Below are 27,998 nucleotides of genomic sequence, written 5' to 3'. Positions count from 1 at the left end.
CGACTGGAACCGTCCCGCACGGGATCCGGGTGAACCTGGGAAGACGCCACCGCCGTCGCCTCCAGGACCAACCGGATGAAAACGGAAAAAGAACCGATTTGGCTGTTTCGCACAGCAGAATGGAATTACAGCCAATGGCAAATTCTGCCGGATTAACGCATTTAGCCGCCATTAAAAGGTAATTAGCGTAAAAAGCGCCTTCAGAGAAGCTAATGTGTCGAAGCCTTTAGTGTGTTCGGGGGAAATGAATGAACACTTCTGCCATTCTGAGGAGCTGGCGGTTATTTCACCAGCGACAGAATAACCTTCTGAGCAGCAGAATACTTAAAGAGATAAAGCAGAAGGTGACTGGTGTCGCGTGTTTCACAGAACAAAGTCAGACAGACCGTTTGAACGCTCCCTTTAAGCATTTCACCCAGATCTAATTCGATCTGTGACGAAAGACGACGCGGGTCTGTTGGATCTCGGGCGGCAACCTCACGCCAAATCAGAACCACTCCGGACGGGCTTTGAACTTCAAAGAACCACCAGGACGACCATTGATCACGTTTGAGCCGTTGCTATTGAACACGTGGCTGACTACGGTTGAAGAACAGATGGTGGCGAATCAACAGATTTCAGGCTAAAGCTAAAAAGATTAGCGTCACAGACAGGTCGCTTCAGAGAAATGGAACCTGAACAAGGACCAGTTTAGCACCATCAAACTCAAACTCCCACTGGGAGGAAAGTGAACGAGGCTCTGCAGGCAACAAGGTAATGAGACGACCAGACTATTCATGTTTTCTTTGAGCGAGGCGATTAATAACATGCTCAGTGTTATTGATTATTCCAGAACACCACCAGTGCTCATTTATGCTAATGTATATTTACAACATTCAACTGCTTCGAAGTCATGTGACCTTGGGGGCAAGAAAGTGAGCACAACATTTTGAACAATTATTTGTGCTGTAAACCTTGATTGACTGTATTCCCATTTAAGAGTGACGCTTCTTTAGTTGAGCAGATGTGAGTGAAATAGGCACCTTAAGTCTTTACATTAATGACAATGAGATGCTAATGAACCCTGGAAAAGCTACAATAATCAGCCATTAAAGAGGGAATTACAGCTTCTGGCCTCATTTCACGTCGGGGGAAAAGCATCCAAATGTCCAGAGCACCAGTGTTTTTAGGAATGTTCCAGGTTATATAACCGATGGGTTCCTCTTTGTACGCCCTGTTAGCATCCCTTAGTGCCGGATTTTCTGGTGAAACACAGTCAGAACAGGTTGCGTAACAAGTGCGGCAGCCCGGAGGTAAAGGCTCCTGAGACAGCATGAGATGGAGGAGTAGGGGGGGGGGGGGGCGGCGTTGACCTCTGATGGCCTCGGGTCTCCTATGAAAACGAGCTGAAACAGGCTAATGGACGGCCTCGCTGCACCGCTGTGCTCCGCACTTCTCTGGCCCAGACTGGAATGAAAGCTTCTGACTCTTGACTCAGGAGGGAAACCCGAGTTCCAGCTCTAATGAGGCTCTGGTGGGTTTGAAGTCAGCGTATTGGAGGCTCACCCCGAAGCACCGGACTTCTCTATGTAGAATGAAGACTGGTGAGGCGGCCACAGATACTCAGAGGGACTGAGAAATATGGCTTCGGACAAGTTTGGATTTATTTTCGGATTTCCCACAGCCAATGTGTTCATGGACTAAACAGATAAGAGCGTCCAATTATACCTGATCGAGCTGATCTTTGAACGGGAAACGGTTGTTCGGACATCCGCGGATGAGAGTTCCGACTGGCGTCATTTAGAAATTGCGACATCTCGGTGTGATGAAGAACTTTCTGCTCTTACGCTGCACCAGCTTGGAACAAAAAAATAATCCAAAGATCACAATTTCCTGGCGCTCATAATGACACCTCGGTATAACTGCCAGAGTAAAGACAGACAAGGAGTCGCTGTGTGTTTAACAAATTAGTGGAGGAGTATTTTAATCAGCTGCAGAGAGCGGAGAAGTTTCACTTCATCAGTGGAGCTCCGGCTAATCTTGTATTCATTAAAGCCTTCAGCAGCGATACAGAGTTCTCAGGTCAGGTGTGGCTTTTATCCAGGCTTACTTTTGTCCCTCACATCGTGCTGATTCTCGTCTAATTAGAACCGTCCTAAAACACAAAGAGGCACAAATCTATTTGACATTTAGCCTAAAACAAAGATTTCTGTAAGGTGGCGTTTGGGCGAAAGGTGCGCTGGGAGGAACTGGAATACCGTCTCATCTGCACTCCACATCTGCCTGCTGGGCTCTCAGGGGTCTCGTTAAGGAGCCAAACGGCTGAAACACAGATTAGACTTTGGTGTTTTCCATTTAAAAAGATGAGCGGGAAAGGACGAGATTTGTTGGGACCGCGATATGCAGATGATGTTATTCTGTTTGGGAGAGTAAATCATTTCCTTTGACATGCACCTACTCCGCCTTTATGCCAGTCAGCGTAAACTCCGCAGCCCCAAACAAACAACAGTAAAGGGGACGTCGGGCCTGACGACAGAGAATCGTTGAGCATCCAGCTGACCGCTAGCGTGATCGCTAGCAAGATGGTAACAAAATCATTGTATACAGAAAAAAATGGCATCCCAGGAGGCACTTTAATGTCTGCTGACAGATGTGGGACACATTGGACACCCGCCCTCATCTGACCCTCTTCACTTTTTTAAAAATATAAGCCATCAGCTGCTAACAGGCGTAGCAAACTCATCAAATTGGGGGGCTATATTTACAGCAAAGGGAGTGCAGAGGAGTCCATTTACTAAAGCCTCCCCTGCAGCCGAGGCTTTCACAGACCGATAGAGCGACTGTATCCTGGAAGAGTGATTTTTGAGCAGCTTTTATTTACTCGAGCTATTTTTGCGGGGGTTAAGCTTGAACTTCACGGTTGTCGGAGGCATCGGAGTGCTACCGTCCCACCCGCGGTTCCATATCCACCGCAGCTGATCTTCCCAGGCGTTCCACAACTTCAAACCCTTTTATTGATCGCATCTCCGTCAGCAGCTTTAATGGTGGGATTTAGCCTTATTTTCATTTTGATCGACGCTTCTGTCGGCAGTTCCTGCTCTTCCGCGGTAAATCAGAAAAGTTAGCGCTGCGCTGCTTTTAATCAACTTTGAAAATGGACTGGGACATTTCGGAATTGTGCAATTATGCCTGAATAAATGGGTTAATTTTCCCATGGTGCCCCCTTCAGGTACCATATGTCTGCTCAAAAATATTAAATATGGGAATGAATCAGCCAAAGTGCATTTGCTGCTGGGCAGAAACTTCAGCTTATTATGTGCTTCTACAGAATTTTGGGATCACCTTGGGACGCTGGCTTGTGGGACAATTTTAATCAAAGTCAAAGAGCTTTTTTTCGGAGTGAAAATGCCTCCTTTAGCTCTAAAAACGGCAGGTCCTTAATTAGAAGCATCCTGGCTGTTTAATCAGGAACTTTTGGACGTTCCCGAGGGCTTCTCAGGTGAGCTGGGGGTCATTTCCTCCGTTTTAAATGTCATTTTTGCGCTCCAAATCCTTGAGTTTGACTTAAAATGACCTTTTCATTTGGGAGAAGGTTGCAACAGAAGTGCAGGTTAGCTCCAAAACAAGATGGTGCTCGACGGTCTGGGTTTCTGCACCACGTCTTTATTCATCTCATCTCCTCTCTCCTGCTAGACGTGTTCTTGAGGCTTTTGGCAATTATGGGATGTTAATGTCAGTGCCACACAAAACAAATGGGTAGAAGAGGAGGAGCTAGTATGTCGAGCTCTTTTTTTATCATCAGACTGGAGGAAAGGTCCAGACAGGGAACTTTCCCAGTTCCTTCAGGCCAGTCCAAAGCTCATGGTAATGCCCAGGTGAGCCCTGGTGTTGGAATGCCCCCCTAAGGAAACTGCCACACATGAAGGATGCTTCTTTCTGCCCCAACCCTAGAAGAAATGATGCTACCTTTCCACTCAAATAAAGAACCACGTTCTTCTGCTACCTCAGTCGTTACAAAAGCGCCTGATGATTGACAGGATTTCTCTAATAGGGTTTCCTCCATTTATCCAAACTTCAAACCACTATTTTCAGCACCATCTTGCTAAAAGACCAAGGAGCGTTTTAGAGCTGACACGCAAGCAGATCCGATAAAAACACGAATCAAGCAAATAGAAGATAAGAACTTACAAGGACATGATGAGTGCAGGAAACAAACAGGAGACAAGTGGACAAACACTGAGAGCATGAGGCCCCAGAGGGGGAAGCTCATTGGACGAACACAGGTGAGACACATTAGGGGAAGTCAGATTATATATATATATATAATCTTTAATAATAAAAGACTTTTAAAAAGACGACACAGTTAAGCTCACTTTTGGGCAAACGGTCTCGTTAGCTTGATTGGAGGAACCGAACTGTGCAGCTTTTTAGAGACACTCTGAATAGTCTGTTTGACACGAAACAACCACTAAATACATTTTAAACCCATGTTTACACAAGTTTCACCTCAGTTTAAAGCCCTGGAGGACAATAATGCCCTAAACACAACTTTAAACGCCCGGCGTGCCAAAGAGAAAAGACAGAATGTGCTGAATCGACGGATCCCTTCAATCAACATTTGATTAAGAGGGATGGTTCATTGATCAGAGAGGTCCCCGAGGGGCCTTCATTCCTGCTGATGTGGACATTATCACTCATTCTCTTCATCACTGAATAAAACGCCACTGCAGACCAAAGTGTCATCAACGACCTGGATTATTTCGAAAAAAGGAAGATTAATGATATTTTTAGAAGCTTTGAACCACGTTTATTCACAGGCCTGCACGCCTGAAATGGCGTGCTGGTGTGACCCGCATGAAAATGCAGGTGTGGGAGTTAAGCTGCTGCAGCAACCCCCCCTGGGAAGAGACAGACCTCTCATTTGACCTGGATTAAATATTGATGACCGGCAGTAATGGAGGCTCGAGCACAAATGTCAGATGTGTCACGTCACAGCAGGGGGTGCTTCCCACAAACTGGATTAGTCCTGAAACCTCCGTTTAAGAATGACACAACATTAAAATTGACTATTTAAACATGCACGGGCACGTCTTTACCCGTCCCCAGACTTCCAGCCTGGCAGAGACGAAGATACACACAGGGCACATCTGCACCCAAAATGATCTTTGAAATTAATTACATCTGGGAGGAAATGCGTCTTTCACGCTGACTGATGAGTTATTGGCGGTGTGGTTAGAAGAGCAAGCCTGTATCGGCCCATTTATTCATGCAGCCTTTTACAAACGTGTGCTCTGCTGACACCTAGTGGACGGTGTGTGACATGACGCGTGAAAATCAAACCAGACCTCCAATGAAAATACATTTTTATTTTATACTGCTGAACAAAAGAGGACATAAAAAATGATGCGCACACTCTAATCCCACTCGGAAACATGGCTACTGCTAAAATCACCTGATTCATTTACATATGTTTTGGATATTTTATGTCAGGGTCAAAAAGAGAACGCCCTCTAATCAATATTAATAATCCATCTCGACCATCATTAAGCCTCAAAAGCTCCCCAAATACTGAATTTAATTAGCGCTGCGGCGGTAAGCGGCCACGCCGCATGTTCTAGGCCTCCCGCCAAGGCGGCAGGTTCCTGTGGATCTCGTTGAGGATGACGTCGTTGCTGCAGCAGTCAGATATTCCGCTGTCCGCGAACACGGAACCTACGACCAACCCAACGAATGAAAAATGGAGACGATACACGGAAGGAAGCTGCGAACGTACCGCCGTTACTGGTGCCGTCGCTGATGACGGAGGAGCTCCGTGATGGGAAATGCGGAGCCCACAAGGAGGCGACGGGAGTGGTCCGGTTACTCCGAGTGGCCGTTCGACTCCATTCTACAAAAAAATGGGCGCATGATGTTTTCGAGAGTGTTGGACCAGAACCTGAGGTCCATCAAGGACAAGTCACATGACAGGTCTAACTGTGAGGGGGCCTCAGGGTCATCCCAGTGGGGGTCCTGGTTTCCCCAATTGAAGGCAAACCCCTGCTAGGGTGACCCAATCCCAGCAGTTGTCAACATGACCGACGAGGGAACCAAACCCGAATCTGCCCCGCAGCCATCGGGACGCGTTCAGATCCTCACCTGAGTTCTCGACCAAGCGCAGCCTCCCACAGCAGAGGTGAGTCCTCCACTGACGGCGCACGTTTTCCTTCGCAGCACAGTGGAAGACAAAGACCAGGAAGCCTAAAGAGGAGGAACAGCTGACTCGATTTAGGAGAAACCGTGGTGGATTAACGACCGCGCTCCTCTCTACGATGCAGGAGGATAAAAAAAAGGGTGTGGTGCACCTTGCAGACTGTTGAAGATGGAGAATAGATAAGTGAAGGGCAGGACGAGGGGCCCCCAGGAAAACAGGGCGAACCCCCAGGTGAGGCCGAGCAGGATGACCAGGCCGGTGATGCTGCGCACGTCTGTCAGCACTCCCCTGCTGGGGGACTGGTTGTGGGGGTTCTGCCTCTTGATGCGGGCCAGCTGCACCATGACCATGATGAAGACGAGCAGGCAGAGAGCAAAGACCAGGAGGAAGTAGGCCACCACGCCCACGTAGAAGGCCACGTCGTTACGCAGCCAGCAGCTACAGGAGGACAGAGAAGTCCCATTAGGTTTTTACACGGCCCGTTTCAATTCTTTAGAGGAGAAAACTCACAATTTATCAGAAGTTCCATCTGAATGTTTGGAATACGGGACCAGACCATAGTTGTCTTTGTCCACCGATATGGTGACGATAACCACAAGAAGAGGAAGGCCTGCGAAGATCGGGATTTTTAGGCCAGAAGCGCAATCCTGCAGCGTTTCAGGGATTCGGGAGAGTTCCTCACCCCAACCAATCAGGGAGACTTTCAGCATGTATCTGCTGAGGTAGGGCAGGAAGACCTGGACCACGCTCAGGTACATGTGCAGGGCCTCAAGCCCCGCCCAGGTGAACGAGGTCAGCAGGAAGTAGTGCAGGAAGAAGGCGGTGCTGATGCACAGCCCGCTGGATGGGTGCTGCGCCAGCCATCCGTCCAGGAGGAAGAGCAGGTTGAGGAGGAGGAGCGACACGCAGAGCTGGACCAGGATCTTAGCTGGGATGTCCCTCAGAAGTTTCCTGGACAAGAACCTTCTGTCAGGCTGCTTTTGGCTCTAGATGAAGCTGCAGTTGCAATTTGAATCTTACTCGAACGAAAGATACGACAGCAGCGTGGCAGCCAGAAACACAGCCGAGATTCCGCAGCCGATGTAGGTGATGAAGGTGAGGGGTCGTGCCTGCTGGTGGTCAGGGAGGCCCTGCCTGGACAGGTCCTGTCCAGGAGAGGAACACACGCCATTGTCAGCGTCTGTATCAGTGTTGTTGCTTATTGACACGCGGGCGCAGACACCAACCAGCAGGATGGCGAAAGACGTGAGGTGGTCGCAGCTGCAGGTGGTGTAGTCCGGCGTGGCGTTGACCAGGAAGCACCCAGCTGAGCTCCAGCCGCCTCCTCCACCTCAAAAAAAAGGCAAGAACGTGGATGAATGCTGCCATTTTGGCTCTTAACTGACCCTGTTCTGCAGCTCACCATTCAGAGAGAAATCCCAGAAGACACAGGAGGCCACCTGGGGGGACTGGGAACGAAGGCAGCGTGTTGTTTTTAAAACCAACCCGGTGAAGTTCTGGAACGAAACAACTCACCTGGGCCGGGTTGATGTTTTGGATCGTGAACTCAATATTCTCAGTCAGGTTGCTTATTGATAGATTGGCCACACTGGAGCCCAGAACTGGACCCACCAGAGTTTGGTTGCTCAAGGCTGCGTCCTGCGAATGAAGGGGGGGATAAATGAAAGAGCCGCAGAGGAGCGAGGACTGGACCTGGGCCTGGATCTGATGGTGGACACACCAGGAAGAGGGACGGTTTGGTGTAGAAGCAGAACTGGACCCTGCTGGCCTGCTGCTGCTGCTCCCGGGCGAGACCCGAGCCAAGGGAGGGGGGCAAGAACACAGACCCCAGAGCAGATCCTAGCCTCTCTGACCTGGACCGGTTCAGACCCCTGAACTGGACACAGAACATCTCGACACATCAGAAGCGGTTTGTATGGGAGGCTCATGTCGCCCTGGGTTACCTGGATGCTGTTCGTCCCGTAAATGTCCACAGATGTTGGCGGAAACTTGGTCCCGTCGACCTTCTTCACGGCCAGAACCAGCAAGTTAGACGAGACCACCTCACTGTCGCCGGTTACAACCAGCTTCACTCCCAGATCTTCGACGGCACGAATCAGCCTGCCAGCAGGGGGCAGCAGAGCCGGGAGCTTCAGAAACACGACATGTATGTGTTGATGTTTTTGTTGTACCTGTTGGCTGATGCAGAGAGCGCCCGAGAGTCTCCGTCCATCAGGTTGCTGATGATGTTTAGGGCCATTTGACCCACACCCTGGGACACCGTGGGTCCGTCCAGAAGTTTCCCCAGCTGCTCTGCCAACTGTGAAACCTGGAACAAGGGTCAGGTCCAGGTGATCCGCCCATTCCTACATCTCAAGGCTAATTTAGCTCTTCGTCTTAGCATGTGTTAGCAGGTAGGGTTACCTGAGATGAGTTGAGCTGAGACACGTCTCGGGTTTGATCTAGCAGCTTGCTAGCTTGTTCCTCCTGCGCTCTGCTGTTTTTGGTGGTCGCTCCAGTGGTTCTTTGGGGTGTTTCTTGACACGATATTGAGATCCTCTCCATTTATTGACATTGTGAGCAGATTTAATAGCTTTAAACTTTACATACCTGGTTTCACTGTGCTGAAGACAGTTGGAGAAGCTAGTGGAAGTGTGGTTGTTGTGGGGGCTGAAGGTGGACCACTCCTGTTTGAAGTGTCTGTCGCTATGTGTCCAACAATAGCATTTCCCGCTGTTGCTGATGAAATGACAGCTGGAGCTTTGGTTGTTGTTTGGCTAACGTTAGCGGTGGAACGTCCGGCAACGCTGGGACCAGTGTTGGTGGTTGCGTAAATATGGTTGGACGGTGTAACGCTGCGAGTCGCCGGTGTTGCGACGGTGTTCAGTCGAGGGACGGTTGGCTGGGCTGAGTATCCGGTGATGGCGGTTGTGTTGCTCACACGTTCCCCGAAGGCTGTTGCAGTTAAACTGACCGTTTCATTTGGAGATACAGTCGTCGCGTCCGTGTTCGGGGCAGAAACTGTCGTTCTGTCATTCACATTGGTGTAATCAGGCATAAAGGTGTCTGTTGTTGCATTACCTGTCGCAGTACCCCTCGTAGTGTCAGTGAATTCTGTTGTGTAAGTCTTTGAGACTGTTGTGTAACCGTTAGCAGCTGTGGCTACACTGTTCACTGCTGTATTGTGGCCATCATACGTCGTGGTTTTGGCATCGGTTGTATCAAAATTAGGTGGAAATGTGCCAGTTAGGTTATTGTGTGCCTTTAAGCTGTCTGTTATGTTGTATCGTGTCGTATCGTAAGATGTTGTGGTGTGATTAGAGGATGTATTTATGCTTCTGGTAACTGGACCATTATCTGGGTTCCCATCATTCCCCCCTGTATTTACACTGGAAGCGGACTCTGTGGTTGCGCTGTTGCTGGGCAGTGTGACTGCGGTTGTACGGAACTCTGCTGCATAAGGACTTGAATTTGTGTGATTGTGATGGTTCCTGTCGTCGTCTACAGTGAAACTGTTCTCTGTTTCGTAGGCTTCTGTGGTTGTAGTTGCATTGGAATACACAAGGTTGCTAGGAGATGTGACCGTAGTTAAAGAACCCTTTCTGATATGATTGTGAGCAGCTGTCGTCGTCAACACATTAGCTGTTGTGTTGGTCATTGTGATCACACCTTTAAGTTGTTCCTGTTGGCTGCTAATTGTTGTTATGTTGTACTCTGTTATGTTGTTGGGGGAAACAATGTCATCGGTAGCTACGTTGGGAACTTCTGTACCATCTGGAAAAGGTGTGGGTGTAGTTACATTGTTCAGATTTGTGTAATTAAAAACAGCGGCTGTTGTTACGGTGTTCAGCACCGTCGTCGTGTCAACGGTTGAATCGATATCAGCAATTACAGGGATCAGTGAAGACAAGGTGACAGGGCGCGACGTTGCTGCTCCGGCCTGTGCACGTCCAGTCAGCAGGCTGCTTGTGTTGTGCGATGTCCTTTCAGGGACAGTCTGAACCACAGGCTGTGCTGCCTCAGAGGGGCTGCTGCTAACTATTTTGAGTGTTACTGCTGAGTGAGGCCAAGTTGTCATGGCAACAGGGGCCAGGTTGTTGGTGGCCGGTGCTAACGACTGGATTGAGCTCTGCTGGGATGTAGGACGGCAGCTGTCAGTCAGAAGAACACCAATCTTCTCATTTTTGTCACTATAAAGGAAAAGACGGGTGATTTTTCTGGCTAACTGCACTAAAGGAGATTAAATTAACATTAAACAGGAATGTTTTACACATTTACCAGCGCAACAGCCTGTTTCCTGGTTGACAAATGTCCGACATCTGCGTGCCGCTAGCCCAGGTCAGGTTGGACGTCAGCAGACTGCGAAGGGACAAACCCGGAGGACCGCACACCACTGAGGACGCAAGATCCAGCAAAAACCTTTGTCAGCGTCCACAAGAGGACAAATGATAGGAAAACTGGACCCTGCAGGCTGACCCATGCGCCTCGCGGGCTGCGTGATCGTTATCCCGGCGTTCCTGCGGATGAGTTGTTGCAGCATTTCATCGAGGGTACAAATGTTGACGGGACGCCACATTTCCAGCATCACGGTGCAGCCGGGCAACCTGCAAACCAGGTTCAGGACGGGTTTTTCCTGTTTTCAAGTCAGTTAAAGGGAATGTTTAACATTCCGAAGCCAAACCAGACCACACTGCCCACCTTTGCGGCATCCCCCGACACTCCAGATAAACTCCCTGGAAGACAAAAATAAAAGCATCAGTTTATTTTCATCCAGTTTTAGTTAATTCGCCGTCTTTTTTTTTTTTTTTCACCTTGTAGTGGTTTGATATATCCTGACATACCGAACTGTAAACAAAAGATAAACATATTCATTTTCTGGGTATTTCCATGAATATTAAATATTCGGACTGCGAACGCTCACCCCTTCGGACACATCCCGGCAACATTTTGTGCTGATAACTGTCGGGAAAAGTTCTAACGTCAGCTGCCGCAAACACAAAAACACCTTAAACAATAAACTTTAACCGACCAAATTTTGCAGGAAGGCGGTATCGACAGACGCACGGTTGACGTCGATTTTTACAGCGAAGAACTGGCCTGAAAATGAGCAAACAGCAGAAAAACATCCGCCGGGGTTCAGTTTAAGGCGCCTTTTACTGACGTCGATCAATCTCTTAACGATAAAAAACAGCAGCTTGTCTCCACTCACGTGTAGAATTGCAAAAAGTGCTGCAGTCACAAAAACGAGGAGTTCCTGCTGGAGTGCAGACAAGTTAGATCAGAAAACCATGTGCTCAGCAAAACCACCTCTGAGGATGGAACTCACCACTGCAGGGCTTCCCGCGGTTCTGAGGAACCGGAGCGGAGTCGGGTTCTATGACAGAGCTGTGGAGGAAGAGAAGCAATTAAACAGGAAAATGAAATAACTGCGGGAAAATAGCGGTTTACCATGTGAGTTCATGCGCCTTTTTGGCCTGACACAGCTCATCCAGGGAGGACCCGGATGTGCAGCGCACAAAGCGGCCACTGGATGGCGCTGCGGGCTTACAAAGGTCTCGGCCTGGCGCAAAGAAAGAAAGAAAAACTTATGATAATAATTTATAAAATACTAAATAAATGTTACTGTAAAATAATCTCACTTCAGACTTGATATTTTGTGGTGCTCCATGTTTGTGAATGACATTAAAAATATTAATTAACTCACATTTTAAATGAATTTTAAGGGGGTTTTCATGTTTTACTGTATAACTTCTGGGCTGAAAGGGAGAATAGTTCAGGCTTTAAAGCAGCAGGAGTGTTTCTTTCGCCTCACCGACTCTCTCCACCTCTCCTTGGATCCGGACTCGGATCTGTCTCTCTCCGCTGTTGTGCAGCGCCGAGACCGCAGCTTGACGCAGCTCACACGCTGGCCGAGCATGGCTGAGCTGCAGCAGCAGATCGCAGGTTGTGTTCCTGGAAACGCAACACGAACGTCACCGTTTATCAGGGGATAAAACCTCCAGTCAGACGCTCGATTGTTACCTGATAGCCTGTTTGTCCCTGCAGGTCACCTGTACCACCTGCAGGAAGAAGGGAGCAAAGAAAGCATGTTGCTGTTTTATGGTGGACACGGTGAAAAGGGATTTCCTTTCATGACAGGCTGACCTGCAGCTGGTTTCTGTCATCCTCACAGAAATCTGTGAATCCCGCACGATTCTGGCAGCTGAAGATGTCTGAAACCTGAGTGACAAGGGAGGCCGAGGAGACGTCTGAGACCTCAACTCTGCCCCTTTCAAGTCTCAGCTTTAGTTTGGAAGTGTTTGCACCCAAAAGAACCCCAAAGACTATTTTCGTCAGATCGGTTGAAGAAAATTTAATTCAGAAATGTGACCTGAAAGTGAAATTTTGCGAGTGGGAATGGTTCTATTAGATCCCAGGTCTTTGGCTCTCACCAGGTTTTGAACATCTCCTTCAGCCATGTCTCTTCCGACAGCCTCCACTCTCAGGACGGCCCAGAAATACGCATCTGCCGCAAACACACAAAGAAGGAAAGAAGTGAGACGACAAACGTCCTCATGTCAGAGTCAGAAGGTCAGGGGGGGGGGTATTGGTGACCTCTGCTGGAGCACAGTTGCAGGAAGGCACAGGTCACTAACGAGGAGCCTGAAACCACAGAGGAAACAAACGTGACCTTTTGCCGTTTGCTGTGTTTTCTGATGTCAACAACAGCCACAACAAATATGACTGAATCATCAGTCGCTCACCTGTCTGAGTGGTCATGTGACTGGTAGATGTCGCTGCAGGAGTCGTGGTGAAATTAGCCTGATTCCCACCGCTTCTGGGCACAAACATCCGTCCAGCTACAGCTGGAGATGCTGAAACAGTGAACATCCGTGTTTAGAAGCTTCCTGAACGTTTCTGTGAGAACAGAACACCCGTGTGTCTCACCACACTGAAGGTTGGGGTCTCTCCGCCCAGCTCTGGCGCTGGTCAGGCCCCAGTACCGAGCGTTCCAGCCAACCAGGGAGCCGTCCTCACACGGGCCGTGACTGCTCAGGTCTGCCCACATGCGGAACAGGTACAGCTCTACTTCTCCCGGCACCGATCCCGGCGCACGTTCCCAGGGCCGACAGCCCAGCCGCAGGGAGCCGGAGGCGGGGATGGCCTGAGCGACGACGGTCCGCTCCGACACGGTTTTCCCGTCAACCTGAGAGGTTCAAACATGGTGCAGATTCAGCACCAGCAGCAAACTAAAGATCACGTTGGAATTCTTTTTCAGAATCCGACCTCCAGGCTAAACAGGTTGCGCAGAACGTCCCGCCTCAGACACACCCTGTGCCAGTTTGTCAGGGACAGCTGGAGAGGAAACCTGTGCCGGACCCTCAGCAACCACCCGTACAGAGCCTGCTGATCCCCCTCCAGACCGAGCTCCGGTCTGGGCGTGTGGACCGAGCTGTAAGAGAAGGCCACCCAGGGTCCGCGGGTGAGCACACGGACGTCCACACACACGGTGATCTGAAACAGAACCGGCATGGAGGCCTGCAGTGACCAGTGGTCCTCACAGCCGTTCAACACGGCTTTAGTGTCTCCCAGGAAATGTCCAAGACCTGCATTGGAATTTAACAAAAGAAAATAACACTTCAAACAACAAGCAGTACAATTGAAATATTAGCATTTCACTGGAAACAGCACTTCTGCCTCCAGTGGTCATACATGGAATGGCAGGCACATATTACTACACCAACCTTGAGGACTCGATTTTAATTTTATCCACTGAATCTTCACTTTAGCTGAAAACATTTATAAAATTAATAACAACAAAAATTTGCACGGACACACTTTCTGGTCAGGAATTTAGCTCGAGAATTAGCAACTGTGTAAAAGTGAGATATCGGATAGACAAAACTAAAACTTTAAATTTAAATGATTAATATCCTTAATACTATCATTCCAATTGTTACTATTTGGCGACGTTTAGCCCGGTCAAGCTTTGCGGAATAATCCAGTTTCAATCAGAGGTAATCGGGACTTTTCTTGATGCAGAAGTTGACCTGTTGCGTTGTTTCTCTCTGATTTACCTGTGCGTGGGACAGCCGTCAGCAGCCAAAACAAAGTAACAGGAAGTAAATGATGCTTCCATCTCTGCCCACAACAAAGACCAAACATCCTCCTTCAAAGAGAGAAGTGACATGTTGGAATGGGACATTGATACATCTCCATTTGCATTAAAACGAGAATATTCGGTTTGCAGTACCCCCCCCCCCCCCCCCCCCCCCCCCCCCCCCCACACACACACACACACACACCCTTCGCGTGCAAACTGATTTCCCGTTGGGGGGTGCAGACTGTATCACTGTTTCGGTGGTGGGGTTACACGGAAAGTCTCTTTTCAGAAGAGAATCGAACTTTATCCGCTGCTTTGTTCACACAGGCGGATTGGCTGCAGGGCAGGGGCGTGCACGGCAGATTAGGTTACACGGGCATCACTGCATCCACACCTCTGCAGTCAGAGTCGCGCATCACCATACAATAAAAGAATCCAAAATCCTGATATTTGTGACGACTTGGAGGCGAACGTTTATCTAAAAGGGTGAGTTTTGTCCGCACGCAGCGCCGGATCCTCGGGTAAAGGTGGTCCCCGTGATCCAGGTAACGAGCAACAAAACCTAGTTTTCACCTTCCTTTTCCACACTTTTGGGCGATGCTGGGATCCAAAGCATCCTCCTGCAGAGTTCGCAGGCTTGTTTTGAGACTTTTAAAGTTTCGAACAGAAACACCGACAGAACTAATCCATCCCTCTGACCAGTCAGACCCTCGAGATAAGTCATCAAAAACGGAAATTCCCCACCGTGATACACATACTGTGAATATTCACCACACCCTCCCTGTTACTCAGTAACTGTCCAAACTGAAGCTCTTACCTGAAGCCTTTCAGAAGCGTCTGCAGATGTAAAGTTTTTAACATTCCTGGAGTCTGATCACATGGTGTCCTCACTCTGGGGCCAACTTTACCGTCTGCTGTCCCACCGCGGCGTTTGTCCTTCCTCCTCCTCCTCCTCCTCCTCCTCCTCCTCCTCCTCCTCCCGTGTCCTCACTTGCCCCCCTTTCCTCCACCAGGATCCACCTGCCTCCAGTGCCACAGCATTGTCTGCAGGCTCACATGCTTGAGTCTGAGCGTCCGAGGGGCGTGGTGCGTTCAGGAAATCAGAAATTCTGAAATGCGACAACGAGTCTCACCTGAGGGGAGAGACAGCAGACAAAACAATCACACACACACACACACACACACACACACACACACACACACACACACACACACACACACACACACACACACACACACACACACAGTTTAACAACAATAGTCTGATAAACAAGCCCGATCATTCTTGAATGGATCCAATGTGTCCTCCAGGTTACAGCATCTGTCTATTGTATCTCTGCTTGTACGTAACAACAGTTTGACTGCAGGGCAGCAGCTGGTGGTACAGGATGCACCACCAGACAGTTCCTGGACAGAGTATTATGTGTGCGCGTAGGCTCCAGATCTGGGAGCAGCTTGAAACACACACGTGCACACGCAAGCGCACAGAAAAGCAGGTTCTCAGAATGCGGACCTGCTTTTGATGTCAGATACAAAATGAGTCCAGAGAAAAAGGCCTCGGGCTTAGATGTGTCCAATCTTGTGGACTTACACATTCGTGTGTGAGGAGGAGGCGTCCTGGCTGGTGAGTCCAGACCAGAAGAGGGCGCTAAAGACCAGAAGTGGGTTTTCCTCTGCAGGAGATCCAGTGTCACCCACAAAAACGGGGCCCAGGTCGGCCTACAGCCCGTATTCTTCCACACTTTCAGCATCAGTTTGATGAAACCAGAAAAGGAATCTCCTCTCTGTAGAGAAAAAACAACATATTTTTACAAAAACCTCACCATGGAGGAGAATCTGGGTGGTGGTGTGAAGGGTCACCAATACCAACCAATAATTTACTCTTTGATTGTTGGGAGGTAAATTCAGACAGACAGAATCAGTCTGACTAACATTTAAAGGCTGAATTTGATCGAAAAGCTCTTGCAGCCATTTTGAGATTCCTACCAGCTTCTTCAGCAATTTGAAAACAGCCTCATTTTCTTCTCTTCCCCCACTCGCTAAAATCAATACACCCTATTTTACAACCAGAGTATAGAGGATAATGGTCCGTCTCCATAAACTGCGAAGAAAATAGGGAGACCAGAGGGGAAAAGGTGGCGTGTTGGGTCCTGGATCAACAGTCACTGGGAAAAAAAGGTGACCTTTAATTTCCTGTGACAAACTATATCAATATTCTGTCCAAGCAAGTTCAATTATTTAGCAACAGCAACCAGAAGGCCTTTTAGAACATAAAAATTATACAGTTAACAATATATGATGGGATACCAAAGATGTTTTCTATGACTGGAAGTGATGTAACATCAAAAAAGACCTTGGCGAGCATTATAAAGATGTGTATTCAGGCCTCCACCTGGGTTCAATATAAATATAAAAGATGATGTAGCCTCCAGCAAGTGCAGCCAGCAGCATTCACGTTGGAGGTGTGGAGCTCAGGGATCACGCTGTAGTCTTAGGACTGTTGTACCTCCTTGATTAAAGTGTCAGGGTAGCATGGATTAAATAGAGAAGATACTCCCACACACACACCAGGGCTAAATCAGCGGCTGAAGACAAGCAGCAGGTTTTTTCTCTCCTCTTTTCACGCGCGGAGAAACGCTTCCATTCAAATGGATTCAGAGATGGGAGAGAAAGTGGCTCAGAGGATCGCACCGTTTCCAGATCAAATCTGGGGATTTTAACAGCCGAGATTGTCTTTGGACCCTAAAGGAAGCAGCAAAAATCTCCTTTTAACAGGCAGAAACCTCAAGTAGGAGACAGGACTTAATTGTGTTAGCAAATTAGCCACATTTGCATAAACGGTGACTTTTCCAGGTTCAATTCCACAAAGGTCGGATGAACCCAGCCCAGCAAAGAGATTGGAAATGTCAGGACACATGACACACAAAAGTTTAGCAGCTGTTTGTGGTTTTGTCTTTATTCGGCCAGCATTAAAATAGAAATACTCAAGTCATACAGATGATTGCCTCGTGTGTTTGTGCAATTTGATATGATGGACAAGTAGCAGTAGCCAAACGCCGCCGTAAGATCAAAGGGAAGAGTTGACAAGGTCACATCAGATGTCAGACGGTGGTGATCTGGTCAACCACCCGCGTGTTGCTGTCGTTCATCTCCACACACTCCACCGCCTGTCTCTGACCCTCCCCCTCCTGCCGGGGGCCCCGCGTCTTGGAGGGGGGCAGGAAGGTGAGGAGGGTGGGCAAAAAAGCGAGCGTGTGCAAGGCAGAGCAGCCGGCGGTGAGCGTGAGGCAGCGGAACAGTGTGTGCGTCAGGTTCGAGCGCACTGAGCCGACGGGCACCAAAGCCACGCTGTAGCAGAGGAGCGTCTGCAGGGAGGGAACGCCGTGTCTCTCCAGCGCCACCCTCACCCAGCGAGTCCGGCTGTCGCCCCGGCCGGAGGCGAAGCCGCAGAGGAGGGGGCCGCTGCAGTCCGCAGAGTGCCCCAAGGCCGAGATCAGACACAACACCGACATGCAGTCCAGCTCCACGCCCCACAGCGTCATGAAGCCCAGCACGCCGAACTGGACCGAGAGCAGGGTCAGGCCCAGCCACACGGAGACCAGCGGCTCCACGATGGCCAGCGATGACAGACCCAGCAGGAAGAGCACCGCCAACAGGGAGTGTCTGAGCGGGGAGCTGACCGCCGCCGCGTAGCGGTCCAGGTAAACGAAGGAAGGGTTGAAGATAAGGAAGCGGACGCGGGAGGTCAGGGAGAGGCGCCGTAAAGTGTCCAGCAGCAGCGACATCTCCTCGCGCTTGTTCTCCGTCGTCTTGGCCACCAGGAAGATCCTGGACGCCGCCAAATCGGGCTCCTCGCCCTGGCCGCGCTCGGCGAAGATGATGTCGTCGGCAAAATGGGCGAACTGCGGCTCGCGGAGGAAAGCCTGGCGAAGAGTCCGGGTGAAGTTTTCCCGCGGCTGGCTGGTGGACTGGTTGCGGTCTGACAGGTAGTTGAGGTAGGCCTCGAGCCAGCTGATTCGCTGGAAGCCTTTCGCGTATTCCAGAAGGTCCTGCTGCACCGAGTCGTTCCAGTAGGGGGCGCTCTCGTAGATGTAAAATCCTATAACAGGGGAGTAGGAGCTGAAGTAACGCTGCTGGGCACGCGTGTACAGCACTGTTGCTGTATCCATGGCAACCAGTGCACTAGGGTCTGAGCCCTGGGTGACCTGTTGGCAGCAAAAACAAATTATTCACCGATTTGAAAACGTGTTTATGACCTAAAAGTAACTAACAAATATCCGAGGAGCTACGGCGTCGTGATTCACAGTAGGCTACCACCAGGGGGCAGTCAAGGCACTTTGGTTTCAGTTTTGTTACCGATAAGTGAGAGGAAAACAAATCCCCACTGACCTGTTTTTTTAATTCAGTAATAAAACTATTCAACATTTGTGAGACTTGTTTGTCTTTGAAGCCATTTAAAGATAGTTTTTTGCATCACCTGGAGGAAGCCCATCAGTCCGAAAGAGATGTAGACCAGATAGAGAAGCACGACGAAGGGTTTGACGTAAGTGTTGGTGATCCAGTCTCCGAAGCAGTGCCGCACACACCCCAGAAGGAGGTGGGAGTCCTGAGGGTGAGGGTCTCCCCCAGAGGAGTGCGGCTGTGGGTGTGTGGAGTTAGCAGCCGGGCAGCTGTGTCCCAGAGCTGCGGGGTGGTGGGTCGTGTGTGTGTGAGTGAGGTTGGTGATGGGTACGCTGCCGTGGCCAACACCAGGTGGTTGGTGGTTCTGAGTCTCCTCCTGGTAGCGGGTGTACATTAGACACCTGTACCAGGCAGGTTTGGAGTCCAGTCGGTCCGGTTTGGGGACGCGGCGGCAGAAGCAGCCGTGCCTATAACCCGTCTCCAAGTATCCGGTGAAGACCAGGCAGGAACCATAGAAGGAGAGCATGTAAATGTAGCTGATGGTCACAGCCAAGGCGGCGGTGCGGCAGAAGAGCCGGACAGCCTCCATGTTGGTGAGAGGCGACGCAGCCAGGCCCAGCGTCATCAGGTGGATCAAGGTGGAGCCGGAGAAACGCAGCATCACGTCCTCAAACACGCTGGCCACGCGTTCCTTCACGTGCTGGTCCTCCCGGGTCCGCCTCCATGACGACAGCATCTCGAAGGAACCGAAGAGCCCGTGACCTGGTGGAGAGGAGAAAAGTGAACGACAAACTGTGGACGGAAGGACGGACTCTCCCCCAGAAATACCACTACATGACAATGTGAAAAAGCTCCTGTTGCTTCCTGGATAACAACCGGCTGAACAAATGAGAGGATAAAAGAGGAGATAACAGCTAACACAGAAAAGGATAAATCTCCCCAAAGAGTGCTTTCAGCTTTGACCTGCTAATTGAGGTTATCGAGGTTTAGTTTGAGCCTTATTAGAACTGTGGCGTAACAGTCATATTCCCCTCAACCCTGATGTGGCTGCAAGACAATTTTACTCTTCTTCAAAAGTAAAAACATTCTTGATTGACATGTTAGATCTGCTTGTCGCCTACCTCGTATATTCAGTACAATCCAGAGGTCTATGTAGAGTAAATATATGTGCAGCAGGTTTTTAATGCTGTCCTGTTCAGTGGTTACCATGGCACCGGCGAGTCCCCGGTGACAAGCGTCCCCCCCCCTTTATTCAGTGACCTCATTGTGGTAAATGCTTAACACCTCAGCAAAGGCAGAATGTACCGATACTTCAGGCGTGGGCGCTGATCTGCCATTATCTGAGTGAGTGTGTGTGTGTGTGTGTGTGTGTGTGTGTGTGTGTGTGTGTGTGTGTGTGTGTGTGTGTGTGAGAGAGAGAGAGAGAGAGCTAAAAGACAACACCTGCCCAGAACTTTGATCTTGAGTCAAATGAATGAAGATGAAGAGCTCAAACCTGCAGAATAAGAATGACTTCTGTCCCTTTATATCAAGGCTGCTGTATCAATTGGACACTTCGGAAAAAAAAGGGCTTGAGTGGAAAACAAATCCAAAGAATGTGTTGAAACCATATTTGAGTTAAAATGGTGGAGAGTTCCTGCCCTACAGACACCTTTTTTTCACAGTCAGTCTGGCTCCTCTCTAATATTTGCCTTTGTTTTCTCAAAAGAAAAATCGGAATATTCGTCCTACTGTTTCCTTGCTCTGCAGCCACATATTTCCCTTTTCACACATCCTCCCACCATTTCTCCTGCGTGCCCACCACATATTTGCCTAATTTTCCTTCTTTTCAGTGGTGTTTTAGACCCACCGGTCTTCCTACACGCTGCAGCATCCTTGTTCTAAGATAATTACCTCTCATCCAGGTTCTAATCTCCTCTCCAGATTGGCAGGACCTCAGCCATAGCGCCCAAACCCCAACATTTCATATAAAATACACTTTCCCTTCTCCCTGACAGGTGTGTTCTGCAGTAGGTATGAAGCAACGCTGCTGCCCTCACTTAGCTTCGATATATATCTCCGCTTCATAAAAATTGAGACTTCTGTCACTATTTAGGACCAGTAAGTCACAGCAGAACCTGAGAAAAACTGAGCTTCATCGTTGATATTCGCCTCAAAAAGGAACTGCAGGTATTAGCTGATTACTCGGCGTCCTTCAAAAAGCAGACGATATTAGCAGGCTAATTTACTGAGTACCAAGCAATTGTCCTCCGTCACAAAAACATCCCGCACCAGTTGACAGGCCGACCAATGAGGCGGCAGATGGTCTGGTTCCTGCTGCACGTGTGTTAAACACTCCTCAACGCCCACAATGTCCATGTCAGTGCTGCAAAATGTGATGATGTATGTCTGCAAACTCTCGCTAATGTAAATGTTCCTATGGGCCAGTTAGATGGCAGGTAGAATCCCATGGGGTTTGATTAGCATCGTGTCCTTCTGTCAGTCAACCTCGCCTGCGGCGAAGCGGCCTTTAGCCACGGGCTAACGTCCAGAAGCTTCATTACGCCTTTCTGAAATGACGTCTAAGATAATATCATTGAGGATAAAAGCTTTGATTCTAATAAACTTTGGCTCTTTCAGGAGGGTGTTTTTGACTGTGTGGCTCCAACTACAACTTTAAAAATATAAATGATATATTTAATAAGCAGTAAGTACAGTATAAATCAGTACTGTAATCAGATTTCTCTGATAGTTCTCCAGCCCTCTCATGGCTCCTCCAGCCATGAAATAAATATTCCGCCACAGAACTGTTCTGGTTATCCGTCCATCTGAATGTTTCAGATTATGTCTTATATTATGTCAATCATCCACTGGATATGGAAAAAAAACATCAATTAATCTTAGTGTCAAATCTTTTGAAATTTATCACAAAATACATTAATAAGTCCTCCGTTCTACCTCTTCAGCAGTTGAATATTCAGCATTAATGATAAAAGTCAAACCTACCGAGCATAACGAAGGGGATGCCCAGGTACGTGGAGTTGTAGGTGGCCCCAGTCAGGTTCAGTATCCCAGCAGCAGTGAGACCAGAGAGGGTGACTGACAGCAGAGCCAGCAGCCCCAGCCAGGGTTTGGACCTCACACAGTCCCTCATGGAGCAACACAGGACGGCCAGAACGCCGCACAACCCCAAACTGGCCAGAAGGGGGCGGCGGGCCAGCACGGAGGAGAACTGGAAGTCCATTTTCAGGGAGGAGGAGGTGGAAGGGTACAACCCCAGCTTAGGGTGCAACGCAGCAAAGTTCTCCAGCTCCGCGCAGAAGGCCTTTTCCCATTGGCTGGCCACGCGGTCCATCAGGTCACCACGGGCTTGGAGGTAGTAGGTGAGCTGCAGAGCCCGAGCCGAACGGACCCCTTCCCCCCTGGCTCCGGCACGTGGACCGTGCACCGACCCCCCGGGACCCCAGCCCTGCACGCCGCCCAGCTGGTGGCCAATGTACGCCTGCCGCCCATCTGCCAGTTGCGTGATTGGGTAATGCAGCACCGGCACCGAACCATTGGTGCTGCGGGCCGATTGTATCTCCTCCATGGCGCGGATGATGTCGTCGATGATGCAGGCATTTTTTTCATCGTGGAGACAGAGGTAGGAGAAGGAGTAGTTGAAGGCGGAGGTCGGAACCGTCACCTGCATTTGGTAGATTTGCGAGTGGAGCTGTGCAACGAGAGAACGATGGAGAAGAAGAAATAAGCTGGTGCTGATGACCTCCAAAAGTAACGGCACGTCTGGTTGATGAAGAAGCTTAAAATCTACATTAAGAGTTCAAACAGGGCCCTGGACTAACTTCAGAGGAACACAGACCCAGGGTAGAGTTGCACCTTTTTTTCTTTTTTCCCGACACAACAGCAGCACCAACATCCAGACTGCTGGTTACCAAGCAACAGCCCTGATGCCAGTACACGCCACAGTGGACACAACCCAAGCTGTCGCAGAGCATGGCCCTTAAATCCACTGTTGCCGTTTGCCAATGTCACATCTGTTTTCTTGATACGATAGCAACCAGCCAAGACCACTATAGTCTATAAACAATTTCTGAGGGTGTAACTGGTCAGGAGATGTTGTTTTTTTCACTAAATGTGACCATCATCCTTTCCTAAGCAACGGAACGATGATGCTCACCATCCAGCCTGGCTGCTTCCCGGCATGGTGCCACATCTTTGAGCGCCTCTTAGCCCAGCGAGTAGCGTAATTGAAGCCAGTCTCAGCAGGAGACGTTAAGGAAAACATCAGTGGTGGTTCAGACCCACATTCCAGGCAGAACAGCATTATCACCTGGATCAACTGGTGCAGGTTCCCACTCTTCATTCTCCAACTATCAGACCTCCCGTCAAGCTATTTCTAGCAACAAAAGAAAGCCTGGTCCCTCTGAACGAGGAAAACTTGCCTGTTCCTTTGCCGATCAAAGACATCAGGCGGACAAAGAACTGTTGTTCCAGGTGGAGTTGTGAGCTCTAAGGTTCTCTCACTGTTGTTCTGCAGAGTGTATGTGTGAGAGGATGTTAAATGACATGCGTCTCAGAGCCTTCGAGGTGTAGGAAGCCACAGATGTGATGGAATTCTCTGATCTGTAAGGTATGAGGTACCCACAAACTTCCCTGTTGTCTGGAGAGCATTCCTGATTTCAAAAATCCATTTTTCAAAGGTCCTTTACACCACTTTGTAATTAAAACACTCTGCTTTATCAGCCCGGAGCTTGCCAGGATGACTTCTTCTCAATGACTATCAATCATTATGAGAGAAGATGAAGACAAGGCTGCATAATGTGTGTTCTGGCCTGACCTTTATCCTCGCCCGCGTGCTCCTCATGATCTGACTGTAAAGCTGGAGGTTGCAGATGCGAGGCGGTCTGGTTTTGTAGAGGGTGCACCTCTGATTTAAAAGGCAAAACTAAAAGGTCAGATGTTCACAGCCGCTACAAGAAGAACCCAAATGACTCCGGAGCTGTTATGGCTACTGTTATTGGACAATGTGTTTGTAGTGCTGCTTCAACATAAATGGTCGGGTCACAAACCGAGTCCGTTAGTCAAACTTTGTTGGGTTTAATGAATTAAAATGTTTGGTGACCAAGCAAAAAGTTGTATCATATACCGTGAGTATGGTGTCCAGGTGAACCGGGTCCAGCACGCTCCCCTTCCGGGCGGTGATGATGACGCGGCCGTAGCGGCCGGGTGTCTGCAGGTCGGAGTAGAGCGCGTGTTTGGAGCGGTTGACGGGGAACAGGCTCTCCACCAGGTTCCCTTCGATCTTAGCCAGGCTGTGCTTGGGGGCGAGCAGGCTCTCCACGTCCTCCTCGACGCGGTACCGGCTGAAACTGGCCCCCAGGAGGATGGAGAGGAGGACGGGCGCCGAAGCGAAGAACACCGGATGGCTCGCCACGAACCGCCCCAGCGCGTGGAAGGAGGTCCTCAGGCCCGCGTGCAACACCTGGCGCAGCATCCTAGCGCGCGGCCGCGGTTCGAGACTCTCCCACCGACCGGAAAACCCCCGAGCGCCGCCGAGCATCGGGAGCTTCCGGGCGCATCAGTGGGATCCGACGCCCTCGGTATTGAGGAGGTTTGTCCCCGGAGCAGGAGGTCACCGGCGGCGATAATCCGACGCGGCTCCAGTCAGGTGCTCCGCGTTCCCCGCGGGGTTTGATCATCCGCTGGAATGGTCAAAATATACATGCATGTAAAAAACAGTTTTCAAGAGCAAGATGTCTGTGCTCTGCCTCGGCAGAACCAGAAGAAAGGTTCTCTACAGGTTGCACACATCAAAAGCGAAGCCCGGCGGCGCATACCTAAACATGGGGAGGGGGGCGACCCGGTGATGACGAAGTTCATCTGAGAGCAGACCGAGATGTGCGTCCAGCTCCACCCTACATCAGCGCACGGCACGCCGGGTGGGTGGGCTGTGGAGGAGCCGCATGATGTGTCGGACCAACGCGGGATGATCTGCGTTTGCTCTGCGGCAGAAGTCTTCCTGTCGTCAGTCTCCTCTCATCATCCCCCGGTGCTCGAACGGCCCACCCCGCACATCCTCCATTGGGCTGCTCTCCCAGCAGCGACTGAGCCCCTCAGAGGGGAGACAGGTCCATTATTCTCTCTCTCTCTCTTTCTCGCAACGCACTCATAACCCCGCCCCTCTTCGTTCCGCCGCAAAGAATCAAACGCACCCAATTGTGGATTAACGATATTGATTTAATCTGTGGGAGATTATTGCATTTACTTTTGTGTGTTTACATGTGGTTTATATGTCACTTTTTATGGACTACATGACGCAGTGAAGGTGCAGAATACAAACTTCGGTAAAATGTAAATATGTGATTTGGAAAAGTTTGATTAGATCATATTTTCTGCCATTCAGCCCTTTCATTAAACACACACACACACACACACATTTTAGCGTGTGTGTCAGCCTCACTGCAGATGCGTGAAAGATCTTTAACTGTTGTGTGCCAAGTCGCCATGGTAACCACACTTTTTTGATTTTACAAGACCTGGGTTCCCATGGCAATAGTGATGCCACCCATCCCCCTCCCCTTAATAAAAAAAAACCCCGCACATAGACATACAGGGGTGATCACATATTCACACGGAGACACACACCTGCTGACTACCAATCTGCTACTTGTACAAAGGTGCTTCACATTCTCTCTCTCTCACACTCACACACACACGCACACACACACACACACACACAGTCAGAAACAGGACATCACACTCCCTGTGCTTTGAACCCCATGATTAGACTGTTCGATCTTTTCTTTGATGTCAGAAATTACAAGTTGTGAATAGATCAGATCGAAAAATTCTGGGATTAGCACCAATCCCATGGAAAAAGAAGCATTTCCAAAGTATTCCCAAACCAAATGGGAAGTGTAATCACTCCCGTGAGTCCCGGATCTGCAGGAGACCCGATGAACTAAAAATATGTATCTGAGTCCGTATTCACGCGCTTCTTCAGGTTCTAATCCATAATTCAATTAAAGTGTAATTATACTTTAATCCCCATTAGTAGTCCGGCAACAGATGAGTGCAAAACGAATGGCTGTCACTGCGTCTCCCCAGGAGGAAGAGCGGGCTGGAAATTGAATGACTGCAGAGGGTGGGGGCAGTTTCCTGATAGCGGTGCACTAATTAGTGTCGCTAAAGGATTTATAAGGAATCCAAATGTGTGGAAGAGGTGGGAGATGAATGGAGGGGCTATTTTCTGCACCTGGGGTGGGAGGGGCGTCCGGGAGGGTGTCACAGGGAATCTGCGGGGACGAAGATGGATGGATGGGAAGAGAGGATGGACTGAGCTGGGGCTCTCTCTCTCACACACACACACACACACACACACACACACACACACTCATCTGGTTTGGTGGAGGCCATCCATTAATAAAGAGTCCATCCTTTCATTTCTGCCCCCTCTCACCACCTCTATTATTTATTTACCCCTCAATCCACATTTATAGCAGGCATATATGGTGATCCTCTTGTGGGTCCTAATGTGCTAGCAAAACTTTGGTTACGAAGACCACATTATGGTCTGGCAGGTCGCCGGATCTATTCCAACATTTCTCTGCCTCCTTCTGCTCTCCATCTTTGTTTTCCTGCTCTCGGTCCCTCCATCTTCTTCCTGCACGACGTTTTCTAAATGTCATTTGGACGTTAAGTGACGCGGGCAGGAAGGATGTAAGAGGGCAAGGAGTCTCGTGATGGACGACAAAGGCTGTCGGTTGGGACGCCAGAGGAGGAGTGGAGCGAAGTGGCCTTCGCAGCCTGTTGGAGAGCCGGAGATTCGATTACAGATACAGGCCTGGAAATGGAGACGGATACAGAACGTTCAGCAGGAAACACGGGCTGAGGAGATAAACGGAATGCGTCACAGGTCATAAAGGGGACCAGGGGAGGCCTGATGACATCAGCACTGCGGGGGGGGGACCTGATTTTCTAAATGTCAGTGTGATATTGGGGAGAAGCCATTTTCACCTCTCAGACAGGCAAATTGAATTTGAGCGATTATGAAACCCCATCAATAGAGGAGCTAGAAGGGCCCTGAAGGCATTTCACCACGCCCACTACTGGACGGAAGCTGAACTGCACGTGCGGAGGAGCAACAACGTTACCTCCTGAAAATTGTCCCCATCATCACCTTCAAAAATGCAAAACAAGCCCAAGAGAGGTTTTTACTCTCATCTGAATTCTACCTCGATAACAGGGAACACACTGTAGGAAAACAAATAAAGCTCAAGCTAAACAAATTTCTTTTTTTTCCTCTCAATTTGAGGAGCAAAGAAACTGACCGCAGTAACAGAAGGCTAATGGCTGTCACTACGACGGCCCATATTATTATTCTGAAAAATGCCTCGTCTCACTTCAGGATCAATGTAAATTATAGCTCTATGCTAATCTTAATGGGGTAATGGTGTCACACTCATGCGGTTACTATGGATTTGCTTCCAAACAAAGACACTAATGGACCAGTTTTACATGACGGGAATCTCAAAGGCTTGAATGCTTGCTGTGTTCATTTCAATAAGTCAAAAAAGGGAGCTAATAACACCGCCATTATTCAGCAACTTTCACTGCAAGTCAACAATGTTTCAGATCAATTATTTAACATCACATAACAGGTAATCTTAGCATTTAATCATTCCATTATGACATTGCAGCAGTTCAATAAAGGCTTCAATGAATTTGTCTTTCCTAGTTTATCATCTCATTTTAAAAATGTTAACATAATATTAACCATGTCCAACCAGCACTTTTACAGGATTAATTGATTCAGGTCCACATTGTACTATATTGCTATAAAAACTAAATACATTGTTTTATCTTTAAATCCGACCCAATTGATCACAATCCAGTAATATGTGTTGAATTGGCAATAAGTGACCAAAGATTCAATCAGACTGATTCTATGGGCACCGACTGGAAATGTTCGTGAATAATGATACATTGGTGTTAAGTGGCCTAATCCAACCTGCTCACTGTTTTGTTTTTTCCCGATGATGTCACACCCACAAAACGACATCGCGGCTCCTCCTAATCCCGCCGACACACGCTGTCATTACTGACCGTTTACCGACATTGATGAGACACTGCTGGTGTTGCCACAGATACAAATCATTAACGTTACCCCCTGCCTGACAGTCACACACACACACAGATTTGAGAGGCTCTTTTAAGAATAGAGAGCAAGTTGCCATGGGAACCACTGACAAATGTGAATAAGATATGGTGTGTTTGTCTGTAAGCAGAGGTCTGGAGGGGAAAAACACTAACGAGATTGGAAATGTATTCCCGATCATTTCACCTCTTCCACTATTTGTACGCATTTCCTGGCTCATCAATCACAGC

The 27,998-nt window shown here is 49.1% G+C and overlaps 3 protein-coding genes across 3 annotated transcripts; all 3 read right to left on the bottom strand.

Moving 5' to 3' along the window:
* Positions 1-5,339: 5,339 nt before the first annotated feature.
* adgrg2a (adhesion G protein-coupled receptor G2a) lies at positions 5,340-9,995 on the bottom strand. The gene is made up of 15 exons (XM_029843177.1): positions 8,759-9,995; positions 8,573-8,685; positions 8,341-8,477; positions 8,113-8,269; positions 7,890-8,045; positions 7,685-7,807; positions 7,572-7,617; positions 7,396-7,499; positions 7,190-7,314; positions 6,852-7,120; positions 6,680-6,779; positions 6,321-6,607; positions 6,115-6,216; positions 5,753-5,866; positions 5,340-5,691 (listed from the first exon to the last, which is right to left on the bottom strand). Exons 1-15 carry the CDS (start codon positions 9,804-9,806, stop codon positions 5,594-5,596), a joined length of 2,979 nt encoding a protein of 992 aa, XP_029699037.1. The 5' UTR covers positions 9,807-9,995; the 3' UTR covers positions 5,340-5,593.
* Positions 9,899-15,184, bottom strand: LOC105417012 (uncharacterized). The gene is made up of 21 exons (XM_029843156.1): positions 15,049-15,184; positions 14,206-14,297; positions 13,415-13,734; positions 13,076-13,334; positions 12,892-13,002; positions 12,743-12,790; positions 12,580-12,653; positions 12,293-12,367; positions 12,170-12,207; positions 11,961-12,100; positions 11,597-11,708; positions 11,475-11,533; positions 11,358-11,402; positions 11,178-11,245; positions 11,070-11,107; positions 10,960-10,993; positions 10,847-10,881; positions 10,625-10,752; positions 10,427-10,541; positions 9,990-10,338; positions 9,899-9,922 (listed from the first exon to the last, which is right to left on the bottom strand). Exons 1-21 carry the CDS (start codon positions 15,090-15,092, stop codon positions 9,899-9,901), a joined length of 2,208 nt encoding a protein of 735 aa, XP_029699016.1. The 5' UTR covers positions 15,093-15,184.
* A 1,986-nt stretch (positions 15,185-17,170) lies between these two features.
* On the bottom strand, positions 17,171-24,966 carry ptchd1 (patched domain containing 1). Its single transcript, XM_029843123.1, has 5 exons — positions 24,449-24,966; positions 23,758-24,313; positions 21,618-22,323; positions 18,709-19,394; positions 17,171-18,436 (listed from the first exon to the last, which is right to left on the bottom strand). Exons 2-5 carry the CDS (start codon positions 24,169-24,171, stop codon positions 17,333-17,335), a joined length of 2,910 nt encoding a protein of 969 aa, XP_029698983.1. The 5' UTR covers positions 24,172-24,313; positions 24,449-24,966; the 3' UTR covers positions 17,171-17,332.
* Between the last annotated feature and the right edge of the window lie 3,032 nt (positions 24,967-27,998).

Source organism: Takifugu rubripes, chromosome 10, assembly GCF_901000725.2.
Source record: "Takifugu rubripes chromosome 10, fTakRub1.2, whole genome shotgun sequence".
NCBI classification, from domain to species: domain Eukaryota; kingdom Metazoa; phylum Chordata; class Actinopteri; order Tetraodontiformes; family Tetraodontidae; genus Takifugu; species Takifugu rubripes.
Note: the sequence above shows the minus strand (reverse complement) of the source record. Positions and strands in the feature narration are given on the sequence as shown.